Source organism: Meleagris gallopavo, chromosome 5 (assembly GCF_000146605.3).
Source record: "Meleagris gallopavo isolate NT-WF06-2002-E0010 breed Aviagen turkey brand Nicholas breeding stock chromosome 5, Turkey_5.1, whole genome shotgun sequence".
NCBI classification, from domain to species: Eukaryota; Metazoa; Chordata; class Aves; order Galliformes; family Phasianidae; genus Meleagris; species Meleagris gallopavo.
The window spans coordinates 30,809,572-30,835,661 of NC_015015.2; the positions used below are offsets into that span (position 1 = coordinate 30,809,572).

The 26,090-nt window shown below is 33.5% G+C and overlaps 1 protein-coding gene across 1 annotated transcript in view; it reads left to right on the forward strand.

The window, feature by feature from the left end:
- The first annotated feature begins 363 nt into the window (after positions 1 to 363).
- The window catches only part of FMN1 (formin 1), a 35,016-nt gene continuing 9,289 nt past the window's right edge, over positions 364 to 26,090 (forward strand). The window contains exons 1-3 of the mRNA XM_010711600.3: positions 364 to 479; positions 19,251 to 19,302; positions 21,569 to 21,718. Of these exons, the coding sequence (XP_010709902.1) occupies positions 401 to 479; positions 19,251 to 19,302; positions 21,569 to 21,718 (281 nt within the window). The 5' untranslated portion in view covers positions 364 to 400. The remainder of the gene's footprint in view (positions 480 to 19,250; positions 19,303 to 21,568; positions 21,719 to 26,090) is intronic.

The window sequence follows — 26,090 nt, forward strand, 5'->3', positions numbered from 1 at the left end:
AAATGCTTGAGTATAGAATGACTGGCACTGATTGACTAAAATCAATTCAGATATAAGGCAACATCCATTCACATCAGAACAAATTTTGAAGCTTTAAATACCATCTAGAATTAATGTGTGTTGTGGGCTGTTATAGCAGTAGGCCTCAGCTCAGAGCTGGAGGATTACAACAAACAAGACATTACTAAAGTTCCACTCTTTAAATACATGCAACATTTTCTAATTGGTATACTGGTCCAGTGTAAATGGTGGTTATAATGTAATGGCTGGATTCAATAGTGCATATTTATTTCCGCTACCTCTAAAGTATGCCTAGGTGACTAATTTAGATGAAGCTTTTAAAGTATTGATATCTACTACAAAAGGCTCGCAACTTGTTTTTATAGCCTCTGAAAAGCAGATGAAGTTAGTTTGCAGAGAATCTTCAGAAGAGCATCTCCAGCCCTTCAAGGAGAAATTAGAAGAATTCTTCCAGAAAGGTAAACACATTTCAAAAATACATATATATTGGTCAATAGTGTAATGTTTTATAAAGTGTTCTATACGTAATATAAGCTGCATTAAGTATCTACTGTCTCTACAAATTCCTACTACCTGTTGTGGATAATATTCCAAATATGCCTAAAATATGTTCAGAGTAATGGATACACCATTTATCAACGGTAATTATTTCCTTGATCTCACACATTTCTTATTATTTTCTGTTTTATCTTTTATCATTATATTTAGGTAATTATATTCATCGTAGACTTATCAGATTTATCAGATAGAATTTATATCTTCAAGTCTATAAAAGACTAGAATAGAAAATATCCTTCTACATATATACCTGAGGTAATGTGATTTTGTATCAATGGTATAGCCATTAATTGACTAATTAGATTTAAAGATTTTGCCGAAGGCAAAGGAAGTGATTTACAAGGGCAGAGTCTAGTGATAAGAGGGATGAGATCTGAGGGTGCCATTTGATGATCAGTACAAGACAATGTAAATGTATGTTGCTGCTGTTGAAAAGGGCAGTCTTGCTCTCTTCTGTTTTCCTACAGTGCTGCACGGATCAGCACTGTAGCATCTCTGGAGCAGTTCAAAGGTATAGATAAGGAAACAAAGATTTTTCTTTTCCAATATGTAGGAGTTGTTGAGGTAACGGAGTGATTCAGTATTTCTGGTAATTATATTAAAAATTCTTAAGAAATAAATTTTACCAGAGGGCTAATATTTTCCCCAAGAACTGTGATCAACTTAAAATTTGCCTTTTGAGAAATCAAGAAAACTATCTGATTCTACTAATCTAGGCAGAATACTATTAGTGATCATTCAAATTGTTGTAATTATTTCTGACTTAGCTTATTCCATCTTACAAAGATCCTTCCAGTGCCTTTTTAATAATGTCATTTTATGAGCTTGTCTTATATTATTTACTAAGTGAAAACAGGATGCTTTAAGAGTAACAGTCCTTTTTAAATTGTTTTGTTGTTTTTTGGATATGTTTATTTGATATTTTATTTTTGAGTTTATTAGACGGTGCAAAGATACAAATTTTTTGCCACGAAACTTGTAAAACAAGAAAATTATGGTGAAAATCTTGCATTAAAGCAGGACAGTTATCTTTGCCACTTGTTTACTGGAAATTTTTACATAGAGCTATATAGAGTAATATCAATATTGAGATAATATTCAAGATATATCTGCAGTACCTTTATGAACTCCAGTATGCTTCTCTATCTTGCATGTCAGAGCACTGTAGCTCAAACTGGTGAGCTGTAACACTATTTGGGTTACAAATCCAAAACACAACACCATACGAGCTGCTATGAAGACAATTAACTTCATTCCAGCCAGTAATGATATAGGAAAATGTCAACAAAAAGAAAAAAAAAAAGAATCTCAAAAATTTCAAGAGTCCAGCCTTAAGCATGGGGAACACATTGTGTTGTCTTCTCATGCTTTCCTTTGATATCTTTGTTATACTTGTTCTCATTCTGTACTCATTTTCATTAGAACATTCATGTACAAAGTTCTGGGAGCTTCAGACCCTACAGTTGTTCACCCTTTACCTCCTTCAGTCACTTATCTCCTTGATTTGAATCTTTTTAATGGGTGAGTCGTACTTTGTATGGCATTAGAAGGGAAATCCTATAAAATCGTGTGCTGAAGATACGTGACAACTGTCTTGATTTATAATAGAATAGATATTGGACAAATTTCAAGAAGTTCAGTGGTTCAGTTCAGATAAGCATCTGGAAACTCAAATACTTCTCTAAAATTAGGAGTTAACTGATAATACTGAGCATCCGTTAAGCATCTGCTTTCAGTTTTGTTGTTTAAAAAAAAAATTGTGGATGACTTAAATGTATGAAAAAATAGTATGTTATCTTCCTGCCAGCTCACAGCAAGTATCCAAAACTCAGAAACTTCTAGGGCTGGAACTTATAGATGTTAGTTTTTTTTCTCAAATCCTGATTTCCCATTATTTCTTCTCAGTGATAAATTGCAAGTACTGTTGGGTGGGGGGTGGGGGAAGGAAGATTGATTTGCTTAACCGGATCTGTTTATATTTCCTAATTGCAATTAATACCAATTAAATCTAGTACTTGCTGTGTTGTAATAAAAAGCGTGCAGTGTTATGGAGACTGACATTCTAAAATGCAAAAGGGGATAAACTGTACTTCTGCTGATGTCACTGCTGTTTTGTATAACTGACTTTAACATAGTCTAGTGCCTTCACCAAAGAATTAGCTGCCAGAACCTTTAGGTTCTATTCCCAGTTCAGCTACTTGACATGTTATGCTAGAAGAGTTGGTTAGTCTCTTTTTCAGAGAGTCTCACTTTCCTGATACACTGTGTAAAATAATGATTGTTGTTCTTTTTAGTAGTGAAAGATGATCTTTGTCAAGTGTTACATGATTCCCACATGAAAGGTGTAAACTGTGTTAGTTCTTCATTAGCTGTATTTGATATGTAAATGCTTTTTAAAAGGACTTATTCTGAAAACAAAAATAATCATTAATAGATTTAATGATATGGTGGAAAAAATAAAGATTAGTTTTAGTATAATTCATAGACATAAGAATTACCATAAGAGACTGTACACACGTTGTATTTCCAGTAAAGTTGCTGCATGTTGTTTTCAGAAATACATTTGTTACATTTTCCATGATTCACAAAAATATCTTCGAAATCATGACATTAACAGTTGGTTTGGTATACCCCTTAATTTATGAAACTATTGGCTCAGCTTAGGAAAAAAACTTTTCTTTGAATTATCAAATTGTCAATAAAAACATCAGAATTGTTAAATATATGTGAGAAAAATGCAAAATACTCTGTTCTGAAAAGGAGAAAAGTAAGAGCCACGAAGCTCGCTAGAGAGGGTGCTGGCCATCAGCCATTGTTGTTAGTTTTTCATGACACTTTTTATTCTCTTTCTGTCTTCTCTCAAGTATAATATGAACCAGAAAGTAGATAGCATACAAGAGTAGTCAACTAGCCCTAATAAAATTTACTTTTCACTTCCCCCCTTGACTATCTCATATTATTTGTCCATTGTCATAAATGTGGAAGTTTGTAACTCACATTCATCCAGGATCTTGCAAAATCTGGTCCCAAATTCCCCTTCATTGGTTCCAGCCTAGAAAGTATGTAAAAACTCTAATCTGGGCTGCATTTCCTCCCTTGAATACTGGAACGTGTGAATCAAAAAGTCTTTAGGCTTTGTAGCAGTTAGCCTAGGAAGTTCATAGCTGTCTCTTTTCATTTCTACAAGAATAAAGCATCTTGCTGATGGAAACTGTGCTATTAAAGGAATTCATTCCGTTTACGACAGAGTCTGGGAAACAAGTAGTCTGATGTCAGAACAGAACAGTTTTTGAAAATCATTAATAGTGGGAAGGAATGCAATTTGGAAAAGCCACATGATACACTCAAGTGCCCAAGGTAACAAACAAGATGGAAAGAAAGGGATTTCTCAATTACAGTAGATCTGCTGAGATCAATCTCATAATGGAAGGAATTGTCCTGCATATGGAATTCTAGCTTTGCATTTGGATTACAACACTGGTTGTTTCGCTACCATTACTGTTTGTCTTACACTATATAAGAGATGACTGTTGCTCAGTCATGGCACTGTACAGTAAAAAATAGAGTCACAAAACCAAGTGAGTCAGTGTACTATTATGTCAGAAGGTAGTATATTTTTCAGACAAGGTTAGCAAGCACATGGAAAATGTCAGTAAATCTGATTTTTACTGCTAAGTGATTTCTTAATAATTTTAGCCAGGCTGCAGTAGCTACCTGGGCATGCTTCCAAACTGTTGTGCTTTCTAATGTACTTCTAGAGCAGAGCAGGAGCTTTGATCCACATCTATTCATTTGCCTGTTTGAATGCACTGTAGAGGATTGTTGAGGTAGTCCAGTGGGAAAGAAAATAAGAAATTCTTTTAAGGCTAGCCCATTTCATTTGTATGTTAACTATTTTCTGTTTTCTATTATTCTTGTGGGAGTATAACTGAGAAATTAAGAAACATCGTGAAAAAATTGTATTCAAGTGCACTGGCCAGAAGCTCTCCTTGATTTCCCTGACATGAGAATGGGAAAGATAAATGGGGACTTGTCTGAATCTGTAAGAGGCCAGTCTCACTAAGCAGGCAGACAGATACCTCCTGACCTTTTCAAATATATGAAACATTTTCATGTATATTGTTTGATCCAGGTCACTGCAACTGTATAAAGAATTGTTACTTCCTTTCTGGTATCTCCAAGTTTCATGTCAGTTCCACTTTAATAACTTTACTTCCAGAAACGTAGTTTCTTCTAATTAAATTTAAATAACAAATGTTTGTTGTGATTCTATATTTTCTTACTCATTTGTAAGAGGATGAAATACTGAATGTTTGAAATCACTGGTCTTTAGATCGTAGAGTTCAAAGCTAAACCTTCTCAATGTGTATTTGACTTCTTCTAATGGAATCTTTTCTAAGGTTCTAAGGTAGTTTCCAGGAAGATTTTTTTTATTCTTCTTCATTCTTAATATCCTTAATCAGATAATTTTGTTATCATTTTACTCATTATCAGCTTACATTTATTTTCACTCAGTTTTACTGCTTTTAATTTGCTTCTTCAGAATACCTAATGTATAATCTCATAATAGCATTCAGATAAGGAAGTTGCCCCATGCCTTTTCTTTAACTCTGTTCCTGTAAAGCATTTCAGCTGGCTAACTGTCAATTTCTTGTTATTTTCTGCTTGTTCCTGGATTTAAAATATTTTCCTCAATGTGGTTCTGATGCTGTATATTTCCATATGAAGTACTTTATTCTCTTTATCTAGTAGTATCCATAGTATCAACCCAGGCGTCCTTGTTTTTTTAGTTTATAGACCCTGAATAGTAAGAATCTGGTAGTATAATTTCTTCTATTAAAGCAAAAAATAATAATAAAAAAAACACTCAAAACAGCTTTTCAGTCAAAGCTGTGTATGTAGTAGGATGCTGACATATTTCAGCAGTGAATCAGAAGTCAAGAATACTCCAAGACACCATAATCAGTACAATTTTCACAATTCATTATATTTCATATTTCTCACTTGCTGTTAGCAGGACATACCTTTATAAATTTTAATTCGGTTAAAAATTAGGAAGAAATTTACATTGCCGCTTATTGCTTTTAATAATCTGACAACATTATATTTTAAAATGGAGAAAATATGTTTCAAGTCCTTATTCTTAGAAGTTCATTAGAGGTCACCTGTAATGACTTCTCAAAATATCAGAATCCTCTGAAAAAATGTTTTAAATTGTTGCTTCTCTACAACAAAAGTATAGCCTTTCTCTTCAAGAAGTATATCCATAGAAACAATATTATTTCAAAATCTTAAAAAAATATATTCTAAAACAGGTAATGAAACTGCCACATACTTGTTTTGCACTGTTATATTCCTCTACCTTAATCTACTTAATCTAATCGTAGTGTTATGGCATATGCTTTCCATCTTCTTCGTAAAGCTATTGAATCTTTTAGTACTGAGTCAAACAAGAATATCAAGAATTGTTTTTAAGGAGCATTGGCTTTCAGTAACAATTGCCTTTTAACATCTGGTATATAAAGAACAGCAGAAGAGCGATAGAACTTACAAGCATCTTACTGTTGCCCTAGTCTTCTGTTACCTCCACTTATAAGGCTACATTTGTCAACTAAAAAGCATATCTTTGTTAAAAAGACAGTTCTACAAGGCATCTGACTGTCTTGCAGAATCTGTGACTGTTCAGTCTGCATATCAAATATTGGATCTTCCTTTTGTGAATAAACTGTATGTATACAAAGACTTTTAACTTCAAAGCTGTATTTTCTATTCGACTCATCATGACTCTTTTTTCCCCTTCATTTGTTTTCACTGAGATGTTTTATTATCTCTGCCTCACATATGCAGTTCTCACATTAAACAGTGTGGGAGGATATTTATGTCCAGTGTCAAACATGAAAAATATGTCATACTTCCTTGCAGTGATGATGTTTGCTTATAACTTTTTATCCTTCCCAGCAATGACATTACAGACCATGCAAAGTTTGTGTTAAGATGTGGAACGTTGTTTTATATGCCAGCAGCAGAATTACTTTAATCTTTCAAACTGTTTGTGACAGTCATAACTGTTTTCATCACTCAAACATTGTTGTATTTAAATACATGGAAGAGTGATTTACATAAATTGGCATGAGTCTGCAAAGCAGATCCTTATTGCTGTGGTACTCTGAGATTTTAGAGTTGGACAATAGCCTCAGTCCATAAGAGACCAAATAAGGTGTCCCAGAATGTGATTGCATCCATATGCCTCTAAAGAATGCAGTATTGACAGTGAGCCGATTCAAAGAAGATTTTGCTCTGAAATGAACAATTCCTCCTACAATACTGAAAGAATTACCATCATTAAAGTTCGGAAAATTGATGTTAATTAAAAATATGGTTTCTCAGGAAACTTTCAATTGAGTACTTTTGAGACAGTTATATATAGATTGCTATAATCAGTTCCACTGTAATCACGACTTACTATAAAATTGGAAGGCTAAACGACATTGAAATATGTAACATATAATTTAGAAGTGCTTATAATTAGAAGTATGATATCATCCTCTCCTAGAAAACAAGGAAAGAATCTCTCAGAGAAAATGGTTCCTTCCAGATTATTTTCATTTTGATTGGCTTTGTTGCTCTGAATCATCGTGGCTGCCACAGTGATTGGCATTTCAACATAAAGGAGGATTTTTTATTAATCATAATTGGGTGGCATAGTTAATGTTACTATTAATACCTTTGATCTAATACCAAAAACTGTGATGCATATGCTTGCTCTAAAATGTGTATCTACATTACTGATACCTTTAGTTTAATCATTACCAACTTGTCTGGAATTTAACATTTTAAGTTTTCATCAAAACCCTTATTTTCTATTCAATTAGCATGGATTTTTTCCAGCACTCATATCATAGTGATATAGGTAAACCACATCTCAGGTCATTTGTGTTGGTTTTCCATACACTTTTCCTCTACTCCAACTACTTTCTTCTTTAGTGTCTTCTAATGAATTTCCTGTATGATTTCATATCTTCATGTGTCTGAACTACAGTGCTACTCATGTATGTAGTTCATCTGAATTTGCTTTGCTATTTACATTCTTGTCTTATCCTATTTGTGCTGGTGTTGAAAGTCAGTGAACTAATAAAATCTAAATTCCTGAGAAAGCTTTTCTTGGTGGCAAATACAGATGCTTATTAATTATTTTAGCTTATATATCCTTTGTAAACAGCTTGCTCATAGACAGAAAAAGTTAGATGAGGAAAAGAGCAGAGTCAAGAAATTGAAAGGATAGAGGAAATTAAGGCATTAACTTAAATAAGGAAAACCCAAAAGCTTACTACCAAAACACATTAATACCTACCACCACTGTAGTCACCCTCAACTTATGTTTGCCCTATATCCTCTCTAATTTTACACCATATCCTTTGGATTAACCTTGGAAATACTCTTTGCTGCTACCATAATACAACTTTATTATGACAATACCATGCTTAATCTGATTTTATGCATTTATGTGGAATTTTTCCTTAAACTTTTAAAGTTTTAGTATGTTGATTGTTTCTCTACATCATTTTTCATACCTGTGTAAACATACAAATATCCTGCTTTTGCATAATTGATACAAATACTAGTTGCTGAAAGTTCTGGCGGGAAGTTGCATCTCTCAGGGTTAGAATACACTGTGGTGTAAACTGCATTTTTCTTTGTTAAGCAATAACAGGCAAAATCTGTAGGCCAGACATGAAATAGTTGTCAGAACGTGGCTTCTTTCTAGGTCAGAAAGACAAATTAATTTGACATCCAGACAATCTCAATATTTGTGGGGCAGTTCTCAGGAATCTGAAGCTAGATTCCTGACAAAGTACAATGTTGCTACTGAACTCAAAATTCAAGAATGATGGAGTAAAAACATGTGGATGATATGGATGCTACATTGCTTCAAGATTACTACTACTGTAGAGGACAGTCTTTTAATAAATGCTAGAAAAGTCTGAATTCAGAAGGTCACTTCAGCCTTTTCAGCAACTAATGCTATGATCTCTTTATGCCTGGATGCTTGGTGCCAGGGCAAGATGTTTAGAAGAATGTCATTACAATTTCACTGGCTTTGTCCTGAAAAGAGCACTCACAAGATTGCTTATTGAGCACATCAACTCAGTTGGAGAGATCAGCAAAGTTTTTTACTCTTAAAAGATGAACTGATTGAAACAGTACTGTTATCATGGCACATAAATCAATCCAAACCTTTTCTAGCATCAGGATTTTTCAGTAATTTAATTCTTGTTCCAAGAGAGCCATAAAATGCCTGAAAATAGATTAAAGCACTTTGCAGCTCCTGTACTGTACTGTATTTTGGGATATAACCATTTGCACAAAGCATGTCTATAAATCCATTCATCTTGATAGTGCCTTACCATCTGAAAACTTCCTCTATAAAGTGTTGACATTCTGGAACAGAAGGTGGTATCAGAGGGCATCCTGGGACAGGCACAGAGAGCTGGCTTCAAATAACATGGCATTGGCCAAGCTGAAAACTATGAGGGTTAAAGAATATTAGACCAAAAAGAAAAAATGTTCTAGCAAATGTGTTTGGGTTATTTGTAGTGTTGTTGGTACAGTTAATCAGTATTTGTCTATAATGTGCTTCCTTACTTGGATTTTTGAACTAAGGGCCTAACACAGCATTGACTTTTGAACTGAATAGGAATTAAATAAGGCATATTTGTGTATAAGAATACATATAATTTCTACACCAAGCATTTTTTCTTAATGTCTAGTTGGGCAGTTCCTGAGACAGAGAATCCCCAACCTTAACTGGGAGAGATGATTGTACTTTTCTATTAGAAATCATGACAAGGGTGACTTTCCTACATTTCAAATGACAGATATTTTTGATTTTGATGTAATTGCTATTATTTTGGTTTTGATGTGAATAAAGTAAATTTCCTTAAGATTTATTTAAATATTTCTAAATTTAAAAAAGATTTCCAAACATTTCATAATGTTTCTAAAAGTATTGTAAAATAGGTTGTTCCATTAAATATTTGATGTTATTCTTGTTATATCTCAGTCTTAAATTAAGCTATGACAAGAATTTTTCTCTTGCCTGCTGTTCTCATTTCATCATATAAGTATCTGAGTGCTTTTTAAGTATAAATAAAATGGCCCAACTAATTTGTGTTGAGCATGCTTTAATTTTCCCTTTTCCAAATAGTAGTCGTTTATTTAGAAATCTAGCAATTCTTTTTTAATATATATAATCTACGTGTTTATCATAAAGAAGGCATGCTCAGTAAAGTTTCTGCCTTGTGCTTGGAAACAGTTTGCTGTTTCTTCTAAGAACATCAATTAAAAGAATCTGACAAGACTTCTTAAAATTAATATTTTTAATATACTATTTACTAATGTATTTTATTTGAGGCAAGGAGTAGAAATATTACAGGTCCAAATTTGTCTCTTTACATTTGGCTTCAAACTGCAGACTTTTCAAACTAATAGCTAGCTAATTTTTCCCACATAAATACAAATTGTAGAGGAACTTGGGTTAAAAGCAAGAATTAAGTACAGTAGTAATATGAAATCGTTTGGTATATCCTTGTAATTTTGTAAATGAAATTATTCCTCGTTTTGTGGGGGAAATTATTGAACCTATATTGTGATTATTATATTTTTAACCATCTGTTTGTGTGCTTGTGTATGCATTTGTGTAGCATGCAAAAAGTCCAACTGAGTTAGTTTTCCTATTGTTGTGTTCTTTAAGTAGAAATTAAATAAGATTCAGATCCTTTGTGAAAAAACATTTCACAATTTTTTTAAACATTTTAAATTTAAACAGATTTAAACAGAATTTATTTTGTGCTTATGATGTTTGATTAAGTAGTCCTGCTTTATTTTTTATATTTCCCATAGCAAATCTTATGATTTCATGTTAAATACAAACCCTTATAAGCAGGAAAGTTGCTAGTTAAAAAGTCGGAGTATTATTGAAATAATTTATCTCTTGTATAACATATACTTTTTTTTTTATTTTTAATGTAACTGAATCCTACAATCCTGCAAAAGTTTTGTTTCAAATATGATGAAGACTAAAACACTGAACTTCAGATGCCAAGTTACCTCAGCTTTAGTGATCTTGATAGATAAGTGTGATGAGGTTTGCTGTTTAGCCACTATAGCTAATCTTTAATTTTGTAAGAAATTTTTAAAACAAGGAGTCTTCATTTGACACATTCCACTTCACTAAAATGCAGTTATAGATGAAAAGAAAAAGAAAAAAGAAATTGATAGGCAAAATCTGCTTTAATATTTCACTTGTTTTTCAGTATGAATATTTGATGTCAATACTGCAATTTTCTTTGAGTTTCATTTTGATTTGATTTATCCCTAAATATAGGTAGCCCTGCAGTCGACAATCAATTTAGGTCCGAAATTTCCCCTCCCCCCCACCCTGTCTTTGTAGCTGAATAAAAAGAAGGTGACTGTCATACTTCTGTTAAGAAGTGCATTTTTAGAAGGTCAGAATGATTAAATTCGTTCTCAGTAATGTAGGTTTTTTCTGTTCATTCTTTTTTATTGACAGTCTTTGTTTCTTAAAGAGCCTTCATTGCTTTTTTATTTAAACAAAAACGTAGCAAAGAAACAGATGTGTCCCATATAAAATATGCCATAAATCTTGTTTCACAAATTCTTTTCTCTGAACTTTCTGACAGAAACTGTCAAATATCCACTTTTAATTCAAGTATAAAATGTTCACTTTGTGTCATGGCGCCAACCACCATATGCTGGAATAAAGTCGGTAACTAGCAATAAAAAAAGGCAACATACGCACCTTTGAAACAGTACAAGCAATCAACAGTGAGAAAGGTCTATATAAATCTATGGAGAATTAATCTCAGCTTTGCCACTATCCTGCTGTGCATTTACAATGAGATTTTGCTCCCGACCACCAGAAGTGGCTTACTTTGCAGGAGGAGTGTATCCTAATGAGGCGAAAATGTATGGAAAACAAAGCAGCAGCTTCTAGGCCCCCACCCCCACCCTTTGGATCACCTAGAAGAGCATGTCCTAGTGTGTTCAAACGTGTGGGGCCACTACACATCACACGTTGCTGTACTTTAGCTGATCATGTGAAACCAATCTTAAGTGAGCTTAATCAGCAGAAATGATTTAGCCTCATAAATCATTGTTACCATTCCACAGGAGGAGGCAATGCTATGGCTTTTCTCTCCTAAAAGATTTCAGGCACAAATTTCCCAAGTTTCTCTGAAATCAGTTAAATTCTCTTCTTATAGTTATTTGTTGTTTACCAAACAGATTACCCATCGGCTCACCATCCAATTAACATATACTTTTATCCCTCACGTTTTTGACAAGATCTGCTTCCTAATGGCTTAAACAATTATTTTACCTGCATTTAAAAATGTTGTCCTTGGTATAAAAATGTGCTGATCCTGAAAGTTTTCACTTCTGCTGCAACAGGAGACTGTAGCTGTAGAAAATATGAATGGTTTTCCCAAACAGAACAGATTGTTTGGTTTGAAAAACAAATTCTCCAGTTCTGCAGACTGTTTAGATACACTTAGTCATCTCAAAGGTTAACCTGCAAAATTGCATTTGAAACTGAACTACAAATTTATAAGAATTGATTAAAATAGAAAAGAGAATTAGAATGCATTTCTATAGTGTTTAATTTCTAGTAGGCTTTAAATCTGTTTCCCACAAGAAGAACAAATTAATGGCTTAATTGCATCTTAATGGAATGCAGTTTCAAATAATTTAATTGGAATAAATTGAAAAATGTAATGTTAATTCTTGCTTTCTAACTAGTAACTGCAACATAAATTATTCCTAATTTTAATGAAATAATGACCTTCTGTACAAGCTAACTGAAAAAAATAGCTTTAACTTGCACAGAGTACAATAAAAGCAGTGGGGTAAGAGAAATATATTTTAAGAGATATAGGACTTTAAGAAAATACACATAAAATGTTTTTTCTGCAAGTTAGTTATGATGTTCTGGTAAAGAGACCTTCAACACTTTTTCTGGCAAATTTATAGACGGCATTATCACTTTTTAAAGAAAACATAATTTCTTAGGTTTTTTATTACCTATGATAATAAACACTTCCTTGAATGTGTTGCATGAGTGTGTTTTGCTGGTGTTGTATGCCTCAGTGCGTGCACAGATGTCTACAGTTTGCTATGATTTGGTAACATTAAAAATACTGACTGAATATTTTATAATGTTTAACAATTTCTGTGTACTCTGTTAATTAGTCCTTGCCCAGTACCCATGGTACAGGCTGGTAAATAATATTTCTGATTGCTTGTATGGCACCTTGTTTGTTAAGCAACTTTACAAGGCTGAACAGAGACTCTTTGTATGATAGAAACAGTCATACATTTTCATCACTGGATGTGGGTTTCTTAGCTAAAAACAATTTTTGTACCACTGTAAAGGAAAATAAACTTGGAAGGACTGATTCAGGGAAGCATGATTAAGACCTCATGGCAGCAAGTGTTCTGAAGATTGTTTTGAAAGGATTTAAGTTGTCTATACCAGTATTTAAACTGTACAAAAAATTTTAAAAGCCAAATCCTATGTTAAAAAATTGTCATTTTCTAATATAGAGAAGAGATAAAGGAAACAAGGCATATATGATCACATTGCCTGTTGTTTGTTCCCCTGCCAATAATTTTTAATAGGCTCAGCGATTTTTGTCCCAGTGTGACAGTTAGAGGTCTTAAGATACTAAACGTCTAAAATCTCAATAAAAATATATGGCTAAATAGAAAAGAATGACCCTTTTAGTCTTCCAGGGAGAGAGGCTGTATCATGAACTCAACCCTTAATTAAACATTAATGAATCCATTCAGGAACTATCTCTAAAATACAGATGGATAATAGGGCAGGTTTTGTTGGTTGCATTGCTCGCAGGCCTCCTTGCTTAATTGATACTTTAGAAGAAATGTCTGTTGTTGGGGAGAGAAGAGGGTGAAACTTTTTGTTTTGGAGGATTTTTTGCATTATAATTTACTGGAATAAAAAACTTTTTGAAAAACAATGGAATATTTACATGTATTTTCAGCTCTATTTTGAATTTCATGAGTTCAAAAAGCCACCAAATTAGAAGTTAATGACTACCTAAAGAAAGCCAATTAAATCATGCATACTAAAAAATTTACCTGCTAGTAATCTGTATGTGAAACAATCAAGTTTTTTATTGTTATAAGCCAAAAAAGCACCTGCATGAGAATGGTGGACTGCAACTTCTCATCACATTAAGTATGAATTTTTCAAATTTGAAATAAAGTGGAAAATATATTCACTCCTGTACTCTGTGCTTAATATGAAGGGAGTGCTTAAGTAAGAAGATTTCCTTTTTATGGAAATAACTCAAAAGTTTCTCAATATAATAATGTAGAAATAGAAATTTCAGTCTTTATGTATAGCTCTAGAAATACAGATTTTTCATGCGTCTTTTCCTAGAACAGAACAGGTGTTGCTCTATGATTTCTGACTTTGCATAGTTTGCTAAAATCCTAAGGTTACTGGGAGAGACTTTCAATGATTAGAATGAAAAAATACATGTCTGAAATTAAAAACATCATTTTTTTTCTGAGTACCTCACTTCTGAGAACTTTTATATCCTCTGTTGCTATCTTAATTATATGATATAAAAGTAAGTTCTAAAGCTGGATTCAGTCTTTATGAAATGTAAAACCAATAGCATGTGGTACTGAATTAGAAATTTACACATCTTTAACAATTCCAAAAATCCAATTTTATACTCAGTACTATACTTACTCTTATCAGTCTAGCCACGCTTTTAAAATGCAGTAGATATTATGGTTTTCCCTCAATTTTCTGATTTTAAATTCTCTTGCATTTATATGTATTTTCATGAATGCTTTTTGATTTGCACTTGGCATTTGTTGTTTCAAAAATTCTATTAATTTGATTTCCATTCCTTTAAAATTTACATTCCAAGAAACTGAATTCTGGCAGAGTTCTGTGATGAAAAGTATTTTCTCATGTTATATGCAACATAAAAATCTTTATAACTCGTTTGCAATTACATGCAATTATTGCATATTTATGCGGGGCCCTTTCTATTTCTAGCCAGTAAAATAACATTAATAATAAAAAAATTATACGCAGGTTAATGATATTTACTAACAGTTTGTCTTTGATGTTACCCTCATGCATGTGGTTCTGCTACCATCATCCAATCAATAAAATCTTTTACTGCACTGAAAACTACACATTCTTTGACATGATAAACCTAGTGACTGGATACCAAAACTATATTAAAAGAAAAATTATAAGTCTGACATTTATGCACAAAAATAATAAATCTATCCAATTCAGCTAAACCTTAGAATTCATCTGTAGTGATTTTTCTATATGGTTATGTGCTCTTTTACTGGATCTGGCTGGGATGGGACTTAATGTTCTTCATAGACACCCATATGGCACTGTGTGTAGAATTTGTTGCTAAAACAACATTGATAACAAACCAGTGTTTTGGTTATTGCTGTGCGGTACTTTCACACTATCAAAGCTTTGGATTTTTTCTCCGTTCTGTCCCCCTCACCAAGTAGGCCAGAGGTGGGCAGGAAGTTAGAAGTGGACAGAACCTGGACTGTTGGCCCAAACTGACCAACAAGATATTCCATGCACATAATGTCAGGCTCAGCACTCAAAATGGAATTGAAGGGAATTTGTAGTAGGTAGTCATTGCATCAAAACTGTGTGAGCTTCAGTCTGCTTGTGTAGCTTGCTTTTGTGTCTTTTGCATTGCTTGTGATTTTTTCTTTGCTTTTGCCCTTTCCTATTAGATTCCTCATGCCACTGTTGGAAAATAATGAGTGAGTGGCTGTGTGGCACTTAGCTGCTGGCCAGGGTCAACCCATCTCGACTCTAAAATAACAGTCCTGAGGGGAGTCCTTCATTAGATTGTTCTTAAGCTCCCAGAACTGCCATACACCATCAAGTGCACCCCCTGTGAAGTTTTCTTTCTGCTTGTAGTCCAGTCATTGTTTTCATATTCCTATGAACAAGGAATAAACATGGCAAATGTCTTTACTTGATTCCCTCCTGTGAACACTGAATAGTTGGATAAAAGAATGTTTTTTAAAAGGTCTCCTTTTCCCTTGAGTTTACAAACAGTGGATGTCCTGAGTAAGGGATTTCTTAAAAATGAAGTCTATTTGGAAGTTTTCACTGGTAATAGTTCTACTGAAAGCAAAACCAAGGGAGGCTAAATTCACCCTGCTGTTGATCCTCCTGTTTTTTTATATTACTATAGTGTCTAGGATTTTAAGCATATCCAGAAATTTTTATGAAGACAAAACACGTATATTGTTTATAATGATTCTCTCTAGTCTGTTCTCCCATCTAGAAGGCCGCCTTTGACTTTTTTTTCCACCCTGCACAGTGTCTGATTAAATACAGTTGATAAGTTTATTTTTTATGTGAATTGTACTTCAGCATGGAGATACACGTATTTAGCGTACTTTTAACTATGGAGCTTTCTGACTTCAGCTTTAGATGTTGTACTAGGGAGGATGGTTTACTGTGGAAATATTGGTGATAGGTGGACAGTTGGGCTAGATGATCTTGGAGGTTTTTTCCAACCTTGGTGATTCTGTGATTCTGATATCCAGATATAGCTGCAGTACATAATTTCTAAGAGATTTTGATCTGTTACAAATGGTGGTATGTCTTCAAAAACGTCAAGACAATAATGACCATAGTGGCTTATTCTCCTTACCTCAGTAATGCCACAGAATGTGGGATTTGGCACTTCAGAAAAAAAAAAAAAAAGAAAAAAAAAGTATCTGAACCTCTCTAGGGATACATCTCAACCCTTCCTTTATCCTTGTTTAAAGAACTAACATGTTTCCATCTTCACAAATCATAGTAATTTGATGCTTTTAAAACATTAATACTTAGGAGATTTTATTCTTGACTAATGATAAAAGTGAGTTCTTGTTCTCCTAGAAAATGGCCTGTCTTTTTTCACTGTCTTAACAGCTTCTGTCCAGACTCTATAAGTTCAGAGAGGTATATCACTTGGGGTTCAGTTTGGTTTGGTTTTGCATGTTTGGGATTGTTTCCTTTTTTGATTTGGGTTTTTTTGTTTGTTTGTTTTCTGTGACTATGCCTTATCCCAGATTCTGTTTTAAAGTAACTATAGTTGGTTGGAAAACATGAGTCAGAAACGAATTAGTTTCTTCTTTGAGGACAAAAAAAAAAAAAAAAAAAAGAAAGCCTTTTTAGGATGTTCTACCCTCCATCCCACACCCTCCCCCCCAAAAAAAACCCTATAATTAGCTAGTCTCTAAATGTCCATGAAGCATAAACTTTGTGAACCAGATGAATTCAGTCCTGAAATATAAATCAGAGTGATTGATTTCTGTACCCCAACTGCTAACTCTCCAAGCATTCTCATAATTTTGAAGATTTCTCTTTGCCCTGGAGTATTTATAGAAATGATTAAATGCTATACTGAGATCTTTCTGTTCTGAAAATAAGAAGATACTGGGGAAAAAAAAATAAAATCTGTAATAAGCACAACTAGATCAGTAGACTTGGGTGAATTATTCTACTTAGATGGATTTGTATACTTGACAAATCCAGATTTTTCCATGCAGGGTGGAGGGACTATCAGGGCAGATGTAACTGTTATCTGTGCACCCATTTTTCTTTCTTTTCAACTCTTCGAGCAAGTTGTCTCATCCTTCTTCTTTTGACTGTCGGTTATTTGCTTTCTCCAGCATGCAGTCTTTGACACTATCCAGTATTGACTTCCCTCTGTTCTTTTGGGAACTATTTCCTAGTACCTCATGAAGAGATCTTGGTCCTGTTGTAACTGGAGCTGCTATGGATATATTAGGTGAATAATATTTTCTGGTAATTTTTCAAAATAGCATTGCTTTTTCATCCTCAGCATGAGATACAGACAACAGGATGGGTAAGACCAGTGGCTGGTCTCCAGAGCCTATAGCTGCATTACAGAAAAAATATCCCTACAGCAGATTAGAACTGTATATTATTTAAATTAGTGTTTTCCTTTCAAACCCTTGCTTGTAAAAAGATACAGAAATTCTTCACTGACCCTGGCTTGAGTAGACATGGCTATAGTTAAAGGTATGAAAAACACTTTCATACATATAATAGCTACTTTCTTGCTTCCTCTTTTCCCTTGTATTTGTACACAAACACACTGTCATAATAATGTAAACTTTATGTGTTCTTTCCTAGAAGTCGCTTTCTCTAATTTTTTTACTTGCATCTTTCCTTAATGTGTTCTTAAGAGATGAAAAACCAGTAGCTCAGTTCTTACACTGAACTATAAATATTATCATACACTATTCAATTTTATACACAGTTTAGCTTTTAACTGTTTTGATTTTCCTATGTGTAGTTAATTCTGTATAAACTATCAAAATTCCTGCTTATCTTTCCCAATTTTAATGATAAAAAATGTGAGAGTCATGGAAATAGCAGACTAAGTATATTAGATGAACTTTAGCCTGAAACAAACACAGTAAATTAGAGCCATTCTATCTTTCAGTAGTAGCTGTCTTACAAGTAAGATTTGAGGTGGAGAATATAATGGCCTAGAATTTTAGAATCATTTTAGTTGGAAGGAACCCTTAAAGGTCATCTACTCCAGCTGCCCTGCAATGATCAGGGACACCTACAGCTAGATAAGGCTGCTCAGAGCCCTGTCCAGCCTGACCTTGAATATCTCCAAAGGACAAAACTTCCACCATCTCGCTGGGCAACCTATGCACTCCTAAAGAGAGAGCAGTTCTTTATCTTTGTATCATTACAGTGTCTGATTTCTGTTTATATTAACATTTGCACTTACAGAATTTATTATTATGTTGTGGAATAGAAGTAAGTCTTCCCCTTCAGTAATGTTTTTTTTTACATATGTAATATTCTGCTGCAGCTATACTAAGTTGGCTATACTGTATATGGAATTAAGAAGAATTTATCAGCATTTTTCAAACAGAACTAGGGCTTTTGCTTGAGGAAAAGATTGAAAAGCAGCGAATGCCCATCCTTTGAAAAATCTAATCCCTGTAAGTAGTTTGTATGAGTACTCTGTAACAGAGGGGTTCAGATTCAGTGACCAAATTTCAGACTCTTGGCTGCTTTTTCAAAAAATCTTGTACATTTAAAACTTAGCACATGTGTTTTCACTTTCCAGTTTCCTGAACAAAAAGTGATAGCTATATGGAACAGTTGGTGTTAACTGTGTTTGTTACCTGTTCAGCAAATTCCAATTATTTCCACTGCAGAAATTGGTTTAAAATTGTAAGTTCTGCAACAATAAAGGAATATGCACAACTTAGTGCTCTCTTTTTTAAAATCTGAATGTCATGTTTAATTATTTTCTTTTATTTTGATTAATATATACTTCTATGTATTATGGTATCAGATTTTAAATTACTTTTCAAATCCAGTACACTTTCTTATTATATTAAGAGTATAGATTTAGATATAAAAAATTAACAAATAATGAAAATTAGTAAATGTTTATCACTTCTATTATATCTAGCATACAACCTATCCAATTTCAAATGGAAGGAATGCTGAATCTGTGGAATCTTTAAAACATTAAGGCAGTAATTTATATGTTTGAAATGTTTCTCACTGACAGCTAAGGAAGAACATAAAAAAGAAGAGAGCAGTTTGGAAAATGCACAAAAATGGTAAGGTTTTTTGCATTGTTTTTTTTTTCTAACTGTTTGCTTTTGCTTAAAGATGCTATTGATCGAGGAATTATATTAAAATAGGAAAAAGCATCTGTACTTCAAAGAAGTAGTGCTTTCTGAAAATTTCTTATGTAGTCTTCCATGGAAAAAGTTGTTAGATTTTTAGCCAGTCTCCTGTGTTTGAGGTTTTAATTACTGTCAACATTGAATTGAATCCTTGTTTTAAAGAATATTATAGTAATGATTAACTACTTAATGTAGTAAAAATATGTTTCACTGTCACGAAACTTGTTCATCACCTTAAGCTACTGAATGTGATATACTAAGAAACCAGTGAAATCCAAACGGCTTTCTGATCTGAACATCTATACCTTGCTTAGGCCAAAAGAGGCAACATAGGAAGAAGATAAATTGATAGATGGATAGATAAGAAACTGTTATTTCTATTAAATATTGTGTAGCAGGTTATATTTTCATTAGATTGAAGTGTCTACTTTTAACCTCATACTTACTCAAGATTGTTTTGCTCCATTCATAAGAATGTAAAATTTAAAGAAAAGCTTGCAAAACACTTTTCATGTATTTTTTGAAGACCATCTATGAAAAGAGTATGAGATATATAGAGTAATAGATACACAATGCATTGATTTTTAACTTCATTTGTATTACAATCAGTTGGCCAAATATTTCTCAGCTGTTTGGCTGTACAAATTGACCAGGGTAGCTGAGCAGGGAGCAGTAGGACCAGAAGCTCTTTGCAGCTCTGCTTCATGTAACAGCAGCCCTGCTAACTTCCTAGTTGAATCCTCCATTCCAACTGATGCAGCTGATAGAGCTGTCCTGAATCTTGAATTCCTCTATCCCTCCCCTCCTCTGCCTTCATCCTGACACTTAGTTCTTTGCTTCTTTTCATGTTTCATCTTCTGATCTTCCCCAGGTAGCACTGTTTGTTGTCATTCAGCTTGCTCTAGCTTCCTGGGCTGCTTCCTGGCTTTTAGGAGTAACAGATCTTTTCAGCAGTAACTTAAAATGCTGAATGTTTAGTTAGCAATTGAGAAACCTAAATTCAGTATCAGACAACTAATTCCTTATGTCAACTGCAAATTAGATGTACCTTTGTACCCTGGAGAGCCTACTCTGCTCCAGAAAGGCTGCAGAGCAGATGGGACATGAAAAAACTGTGCCACGGAAGGAAAGTTTGTCAGTAGATAGAAATTAAGCAGGTCAGCCAGCTATTAGTCAACTGTTCAGCCAATTTTCTGCCACCTTCTGCAGCAAATGGAAACAGTTCACCTGAGACACGGATTGTCTTGGGAGATATTTGGGAGTTTTCTCTCTCTTTTTCTGACTGTGAAGAAAGATTAACCTGGATGTCCAAGTAAGGTGGAGTCTTTCTGGGTTCAGAAAAGTAATGTAAAGTACATATTACCACTGATCTTTCTTTAGACTGTGAAAAATACATATTACTTTTAATAACAACCACTAAATCTTACTGGACTGTGACCTCTGCTTTGCAGAGAGGTGATTAAACAAAAGTGAACATACTACTTTGATTCATTTAGGTCAATCTCCATGTACTGTTACTAGTAATGTGAATTGTTCCATTTTATCTGCACAAAGCAATGTCATAAAGGTTAAATAAGCACAATCGGTTAAAATATTGACAGAAGTATCTTCCGTAATAAAAATATGAAAATGAAAATATTCAGCTGCATAACAATTCTGTAGCTGCATTATAAAATAAAAGTATTTATATATTGATAATGTTTTTTTTTTCATAAAATTCATTGCTCTTATCTGCTTATTGACATACTGGGAAGGAGACAATCTATATTCTGTAAAATCTCTAGCTATTTGAAAGTTATTTTTAATCAGTGCTGGTGGTTTTTTCCTCACTTGGCACATGACTCTTCTATAGTCTTTCTATCAAGAGAAATGGCAAAATAAGGTCTCAGTGACACATTGTGAATAAAATTAAAGACTTAGGTAGAATATAGCATTTCCTGTAATACAAGAAATTCAGCCTGTGATTTGACTGTGTGACATATCTCTATGGTTCATGCATCTATAAGCTGACCTCCTGAGAGCGAGGTAAGTGTTGGAAGGATAGTTACATCCAGCATGAATTGCTGCTATGATTTCCAAGGCTAAAGGGAAGTTATGGTAACTACCAGCCTTGACTACCAAATCAGGAATCAGCCTGCAGACAAACTGTTTCCCCCGTAGGCTTACTGTTGACAGTTTCTTTTTCCCCCCCTCCTAGCTTTGAAGAAACAGTGGGATACTTTGGGATAAAGCCAAAGCCTGGTGAGAAGGAGATCACACCAAACTATGTTTTCACCGTGTGGTACGAATTCTGTAGTGACTTCAAGACCATTTGGAAACGAGAGAGCAAAAGCATTTCCAAGGAGCGGTAAGGTTCTAATAAAGTCATTAATACCATTTTAGATGTCTGGGAAACTGTTCCTTCTCAAACCTAACAAATTATACTCCTATATTTCACAGGCGTCATTGTTTTCTTTCAGATCTAATGGACATCAAGGAAAGATTATTCCCTCAGGGTGCGTAGGAAAATTCACCAAAGGCATGCTGTCCCCACAAAAAGATAAACACATATAATCTGATAAATTACACTTTTGTAACCCCTTCCAATTACTAGCTAGTAAAATGAAAGGGGAGCTGTGCTAATTTGTAACAGATTGCTTCTCTGTGCATTTTCATGTTGAACTAGCCTAAATGAGGCGATATTGCTGTCGCAGACAGTACAGACAAATAAAAGTGAATGCTTTTCCAGTTAATATACTGCACTTGCATCAAAGGGAAGCCCCAGAGATTCAGGCCACACTTAGCACTGTGTTGAAGCCCAACACTGAATTTACAGCACCACTTCTGACTCTTGGTGTCCTGCTGAGGACTTCAAACTACTTACCGCTAGATCTCACCGCAGTAACTTATTTTATTAGTTAGAGTAAAAAAATAAAATATAAATCCTTCAATTATTTGCACACTTTTCTTAAAGAAGCTAAAAATCTTTTGCAAAGATAAGATATCTATAATATGAATGAGTGAATGCCATGTTAATCATATCATTTCAAAAGACCAAAAGGTGGTATTGTGATCATGCTTTGGACTAATCACTTTAAGCATGAAATACAAACCCAGGTGTGTATTCTGAAGTGACACAGATGTAAAGAAAAGATTTCCTAAAAGATCTTAGCACTTACATTTGCCTTTTTTGCTTTAAATCAGTGAGGATCTTTGAATCCTGTAAATGTAGATGTTTTTAAAGAAAAAAATGGTGAAAATATAAATTCCTGACTGTCAACCTTATGTACATTGTTTTACAGGTTTTAAACTCTTGAAAGTTGTAGGTGTTTGTGTAATCTGTATAAAAGGTAAATTGATTTTAGAAGCACTATGAACATTGTCAGAATCTTTTATTTCTTTTTCCCTAAGTCAATATTCAAATAGTTTTCCAAAATAAAAAACATGTAAAATTATTAGGCACTAAGAACATTGCTCTAATCATCTAGGGATCGTATCATGGATATACTTAAGTTCAGAGAAAAAATCATCCAAAGCATACATCTATTCCTTTGTATGTAGTTAGTGCTTTCCTGATGGGATACAGTGATCCCTTCAGAGCAATTGATTTAAGATGTTGATTAATTAAATGTTTACATTACACATTAGAAATCTTAAAAAAAAAAAAAAAAAAAAAAAAACACCAAAACTCAAAGTTTCTTAAAACAACGTTCAAGAGATCTCTGTGAGTAAGCTGCTGTATTCTGTGTTTTCCTGCTGGAATGAGATGAGAATTACTCATTGTTTAATAATAATGTAAATAAAATGCAATAGTAAAAATACATCGCAAATATTTCATCAGTTCCTTTAATACATATTTCTATTCCTATTCATGAATGTAAAGCAATGCCACTTGTTAGAATATTTCTTCAAAGTGCTAATTTCTGGATTATATAGACTTTTTCAGAGTTCGATTTATTTAAAGTTTCATTAATCTCAAAAGAACAATTCATTGTTGTTTACATTAAAAATCTAGGTGATTCATCAAGACTATGAGGTGCTGAAATGAGGATCTTTGTGTAATAGGTAAATTAGAATGACAGAAGAGCTGTTTTCGTCATCCTAAATTGTTTTGTAATGTGCTACTGAAAAGAAGAACCTCATGAAATCAGTAAATTTAAATGATGGGAAAACTATTTTACTCATCTGAAAATGTCCTGTGAATTCACGACCTTTTAAGGTTTTGTTTTAGAAAGTGTGAGACTAATAGTTGATGAACTGATGCCCAAGAAATTTTGAAAGAAAACTCATTCTGCACATTGGTAACTAAAAACCTCAGTATGACAGGAATGGACAGCTGTCTTCCATAACTGATTAATTAATTTGATGCACTATTTGTTTTGCATTTCTAGAGATCGTAATTAAAAAGATTACGTTCATCAACAATGAATTCTATTGTTCTAAAAAAAATTTAAAGAGGAAAAATTGGTATCATAAGTCAGTATTTTCATTGTTAGGTTCTGAAACTAAGACACTGATATTCTTATGTAAACGCTTTTACTGTTACCTTACTCTTCAAATTTCAGGAGGAGCTGCAGAAGTATAAAATGTATCTGAATTAATCTAGTCATGTAGATACCTCAATATGGATTTAATTGTTTACATTTATAGGGTAATGTCAATATTGGATTATAATTTCTCATTCATGAAGTATGGCTCAGAAAATTCTAAACTTAATTATAATATGCAGAATTATCAGTAATATACCATGCCAAATATATTCTTAAAAATGTATTAGCTTAAAATTAATAGTAGTGAACTGGGTCAAAAGATTTAAAGTGGAAAATTAAATTTTTATACTCAAAACGAGCTAGTTTGTGTTGCAAAAGGGAAACTATAAAATCTCTGAATTTCTGGGAGAAAGGATATCCCTTGTAACAAAATGACAGCCTCAGCTGCAGAAGCCTGTTATGTCTAACATCTACTTGGCTCCTAAATGTAACACGACTGTAGAAATCTAATTAGATTAATGCTTTTTCATGAAGTAAAGGAAACACTTTAACAGAGCTGCCTGGCACTTAACTCACCATGAAAATAAATCAGCTGCCTGCAAAATATTGTTGAATTGTTTTCTCTTTTCTGGACAAAATTTGAACACCATTTAAAAAAAAAAAAGAACAGAATTACAAATAGATAACAAACCTAGATAGAAACAACAAATAAATGACTATAGAGATAAAATGAAGAAATGTAATCATATGTTTTGCAAAATAAGTGTGATGAGGATTATTATGTGCTTATGCACATAATATGAAGCAACCAAATAGGAATGGAATTATTGCTGTTAATTTTTCTCACTGCTTCCACAGCAAAGGTGAGATTGTAGCAACAGTTACCACACTAGATTAAGACATTTCTTTTAGATAGAATACACGAACAAATTGCACAGCTAAGTAACAGAATCAGAAAACAAAAAAGGACCAGAGTTTGTCTCAATGTCTAGAGAACACACAGTCATTTGATAAACAGAAATACATCTCTCATCTTAAAAATAGGGTGCTTCCTGCTTTTAGAAGGTCCCTTTTTTAATGCCTTTTTTGTTCTTAAATGTTATCACTAGCACAAAACACATTGATGGTATCACCTTTATCTTGTGAAAAGAGCATTATTTTTTGGGATGCACAAAAGCAATGAATGACAGGCTTAAAAAGCCGAAGCTCTGAATGTAAGAGTGTGAGTAGCTAATGGTGGTAGTTTCCTGAACAATAAAAAGGGCAGTGAAGGTGCCCAATAAATTTTTGTTTACTATAGTAAGTTGGAGTTGGCTATAGCTTTCTACTTCTTTTATTTTTGGTGCACATTATTGGTCTAACCATCAATTAAGCTGATCTGTGAGGCTCACTTGTGCCTAACAACTGAAATTCGGCAGGAGCACTTGTCTCAGAGGAAGCAGTGGATTATATTTTTGTTTTCAATATTACAGTGAGCAATGAGGAAAAATAATCTCTAGTTCAAGACATTATAACAGTTTTCAAAGACCAGATTTATTTTATAGCTTGACTTTAAGTGTGAATTTCTTTCATTGTATCATATGTAGCATGTGATATATATGCTATGCTGCTCAGAACCTAATGAAAAAGATAAAATAGAGAACTTAAAAGCATGAAGGCTGAATGGGAAATAGTTATTACACACCTCATCTAATACAATATCAAGTGAAATTAGCAAGTGGCTGGCGCAAGCCAAATACAATGATTGCTTACAGTAGCCATTATCAACTTAATTGGTTGAACACCTTCCCACCAGATGTCCCAGGTGCCAAAAGCTTGCACTGCTTCTGAATGATGATGGTACAAATCCATACTGGAATATGAAGAACTGTTCATAGAGAGTTTCCTGCTGGGAAAGCATTGTGGGGATTGGTACTGAATGTTTTGGCTGTCCTTAGATGTTCCTTAATATCTGGTGGCACCCAGCTCAGATGGACTGAAGCATATTTTTAGTCTGGGTTGGTGTAGCTTTTTTGGGACTTACTGTTCTTTTCTTAAGTACCGTCTTTGATAAAGGCATAGTTATTTTTTTCTTGTGACTGCAGTGGTAAAATTCATCACCTTCAAACAGATAATCAGTAAATCCAGAAAAAAAAGTAAAAGCAAACTAAGTGTATTAGTATTTGAGATTTGGAGAGAAATTCCACTGATAACTACATCAGTACAAACATAGAAAAATGTATGTAAATGAATATTTATTCTATATACAAT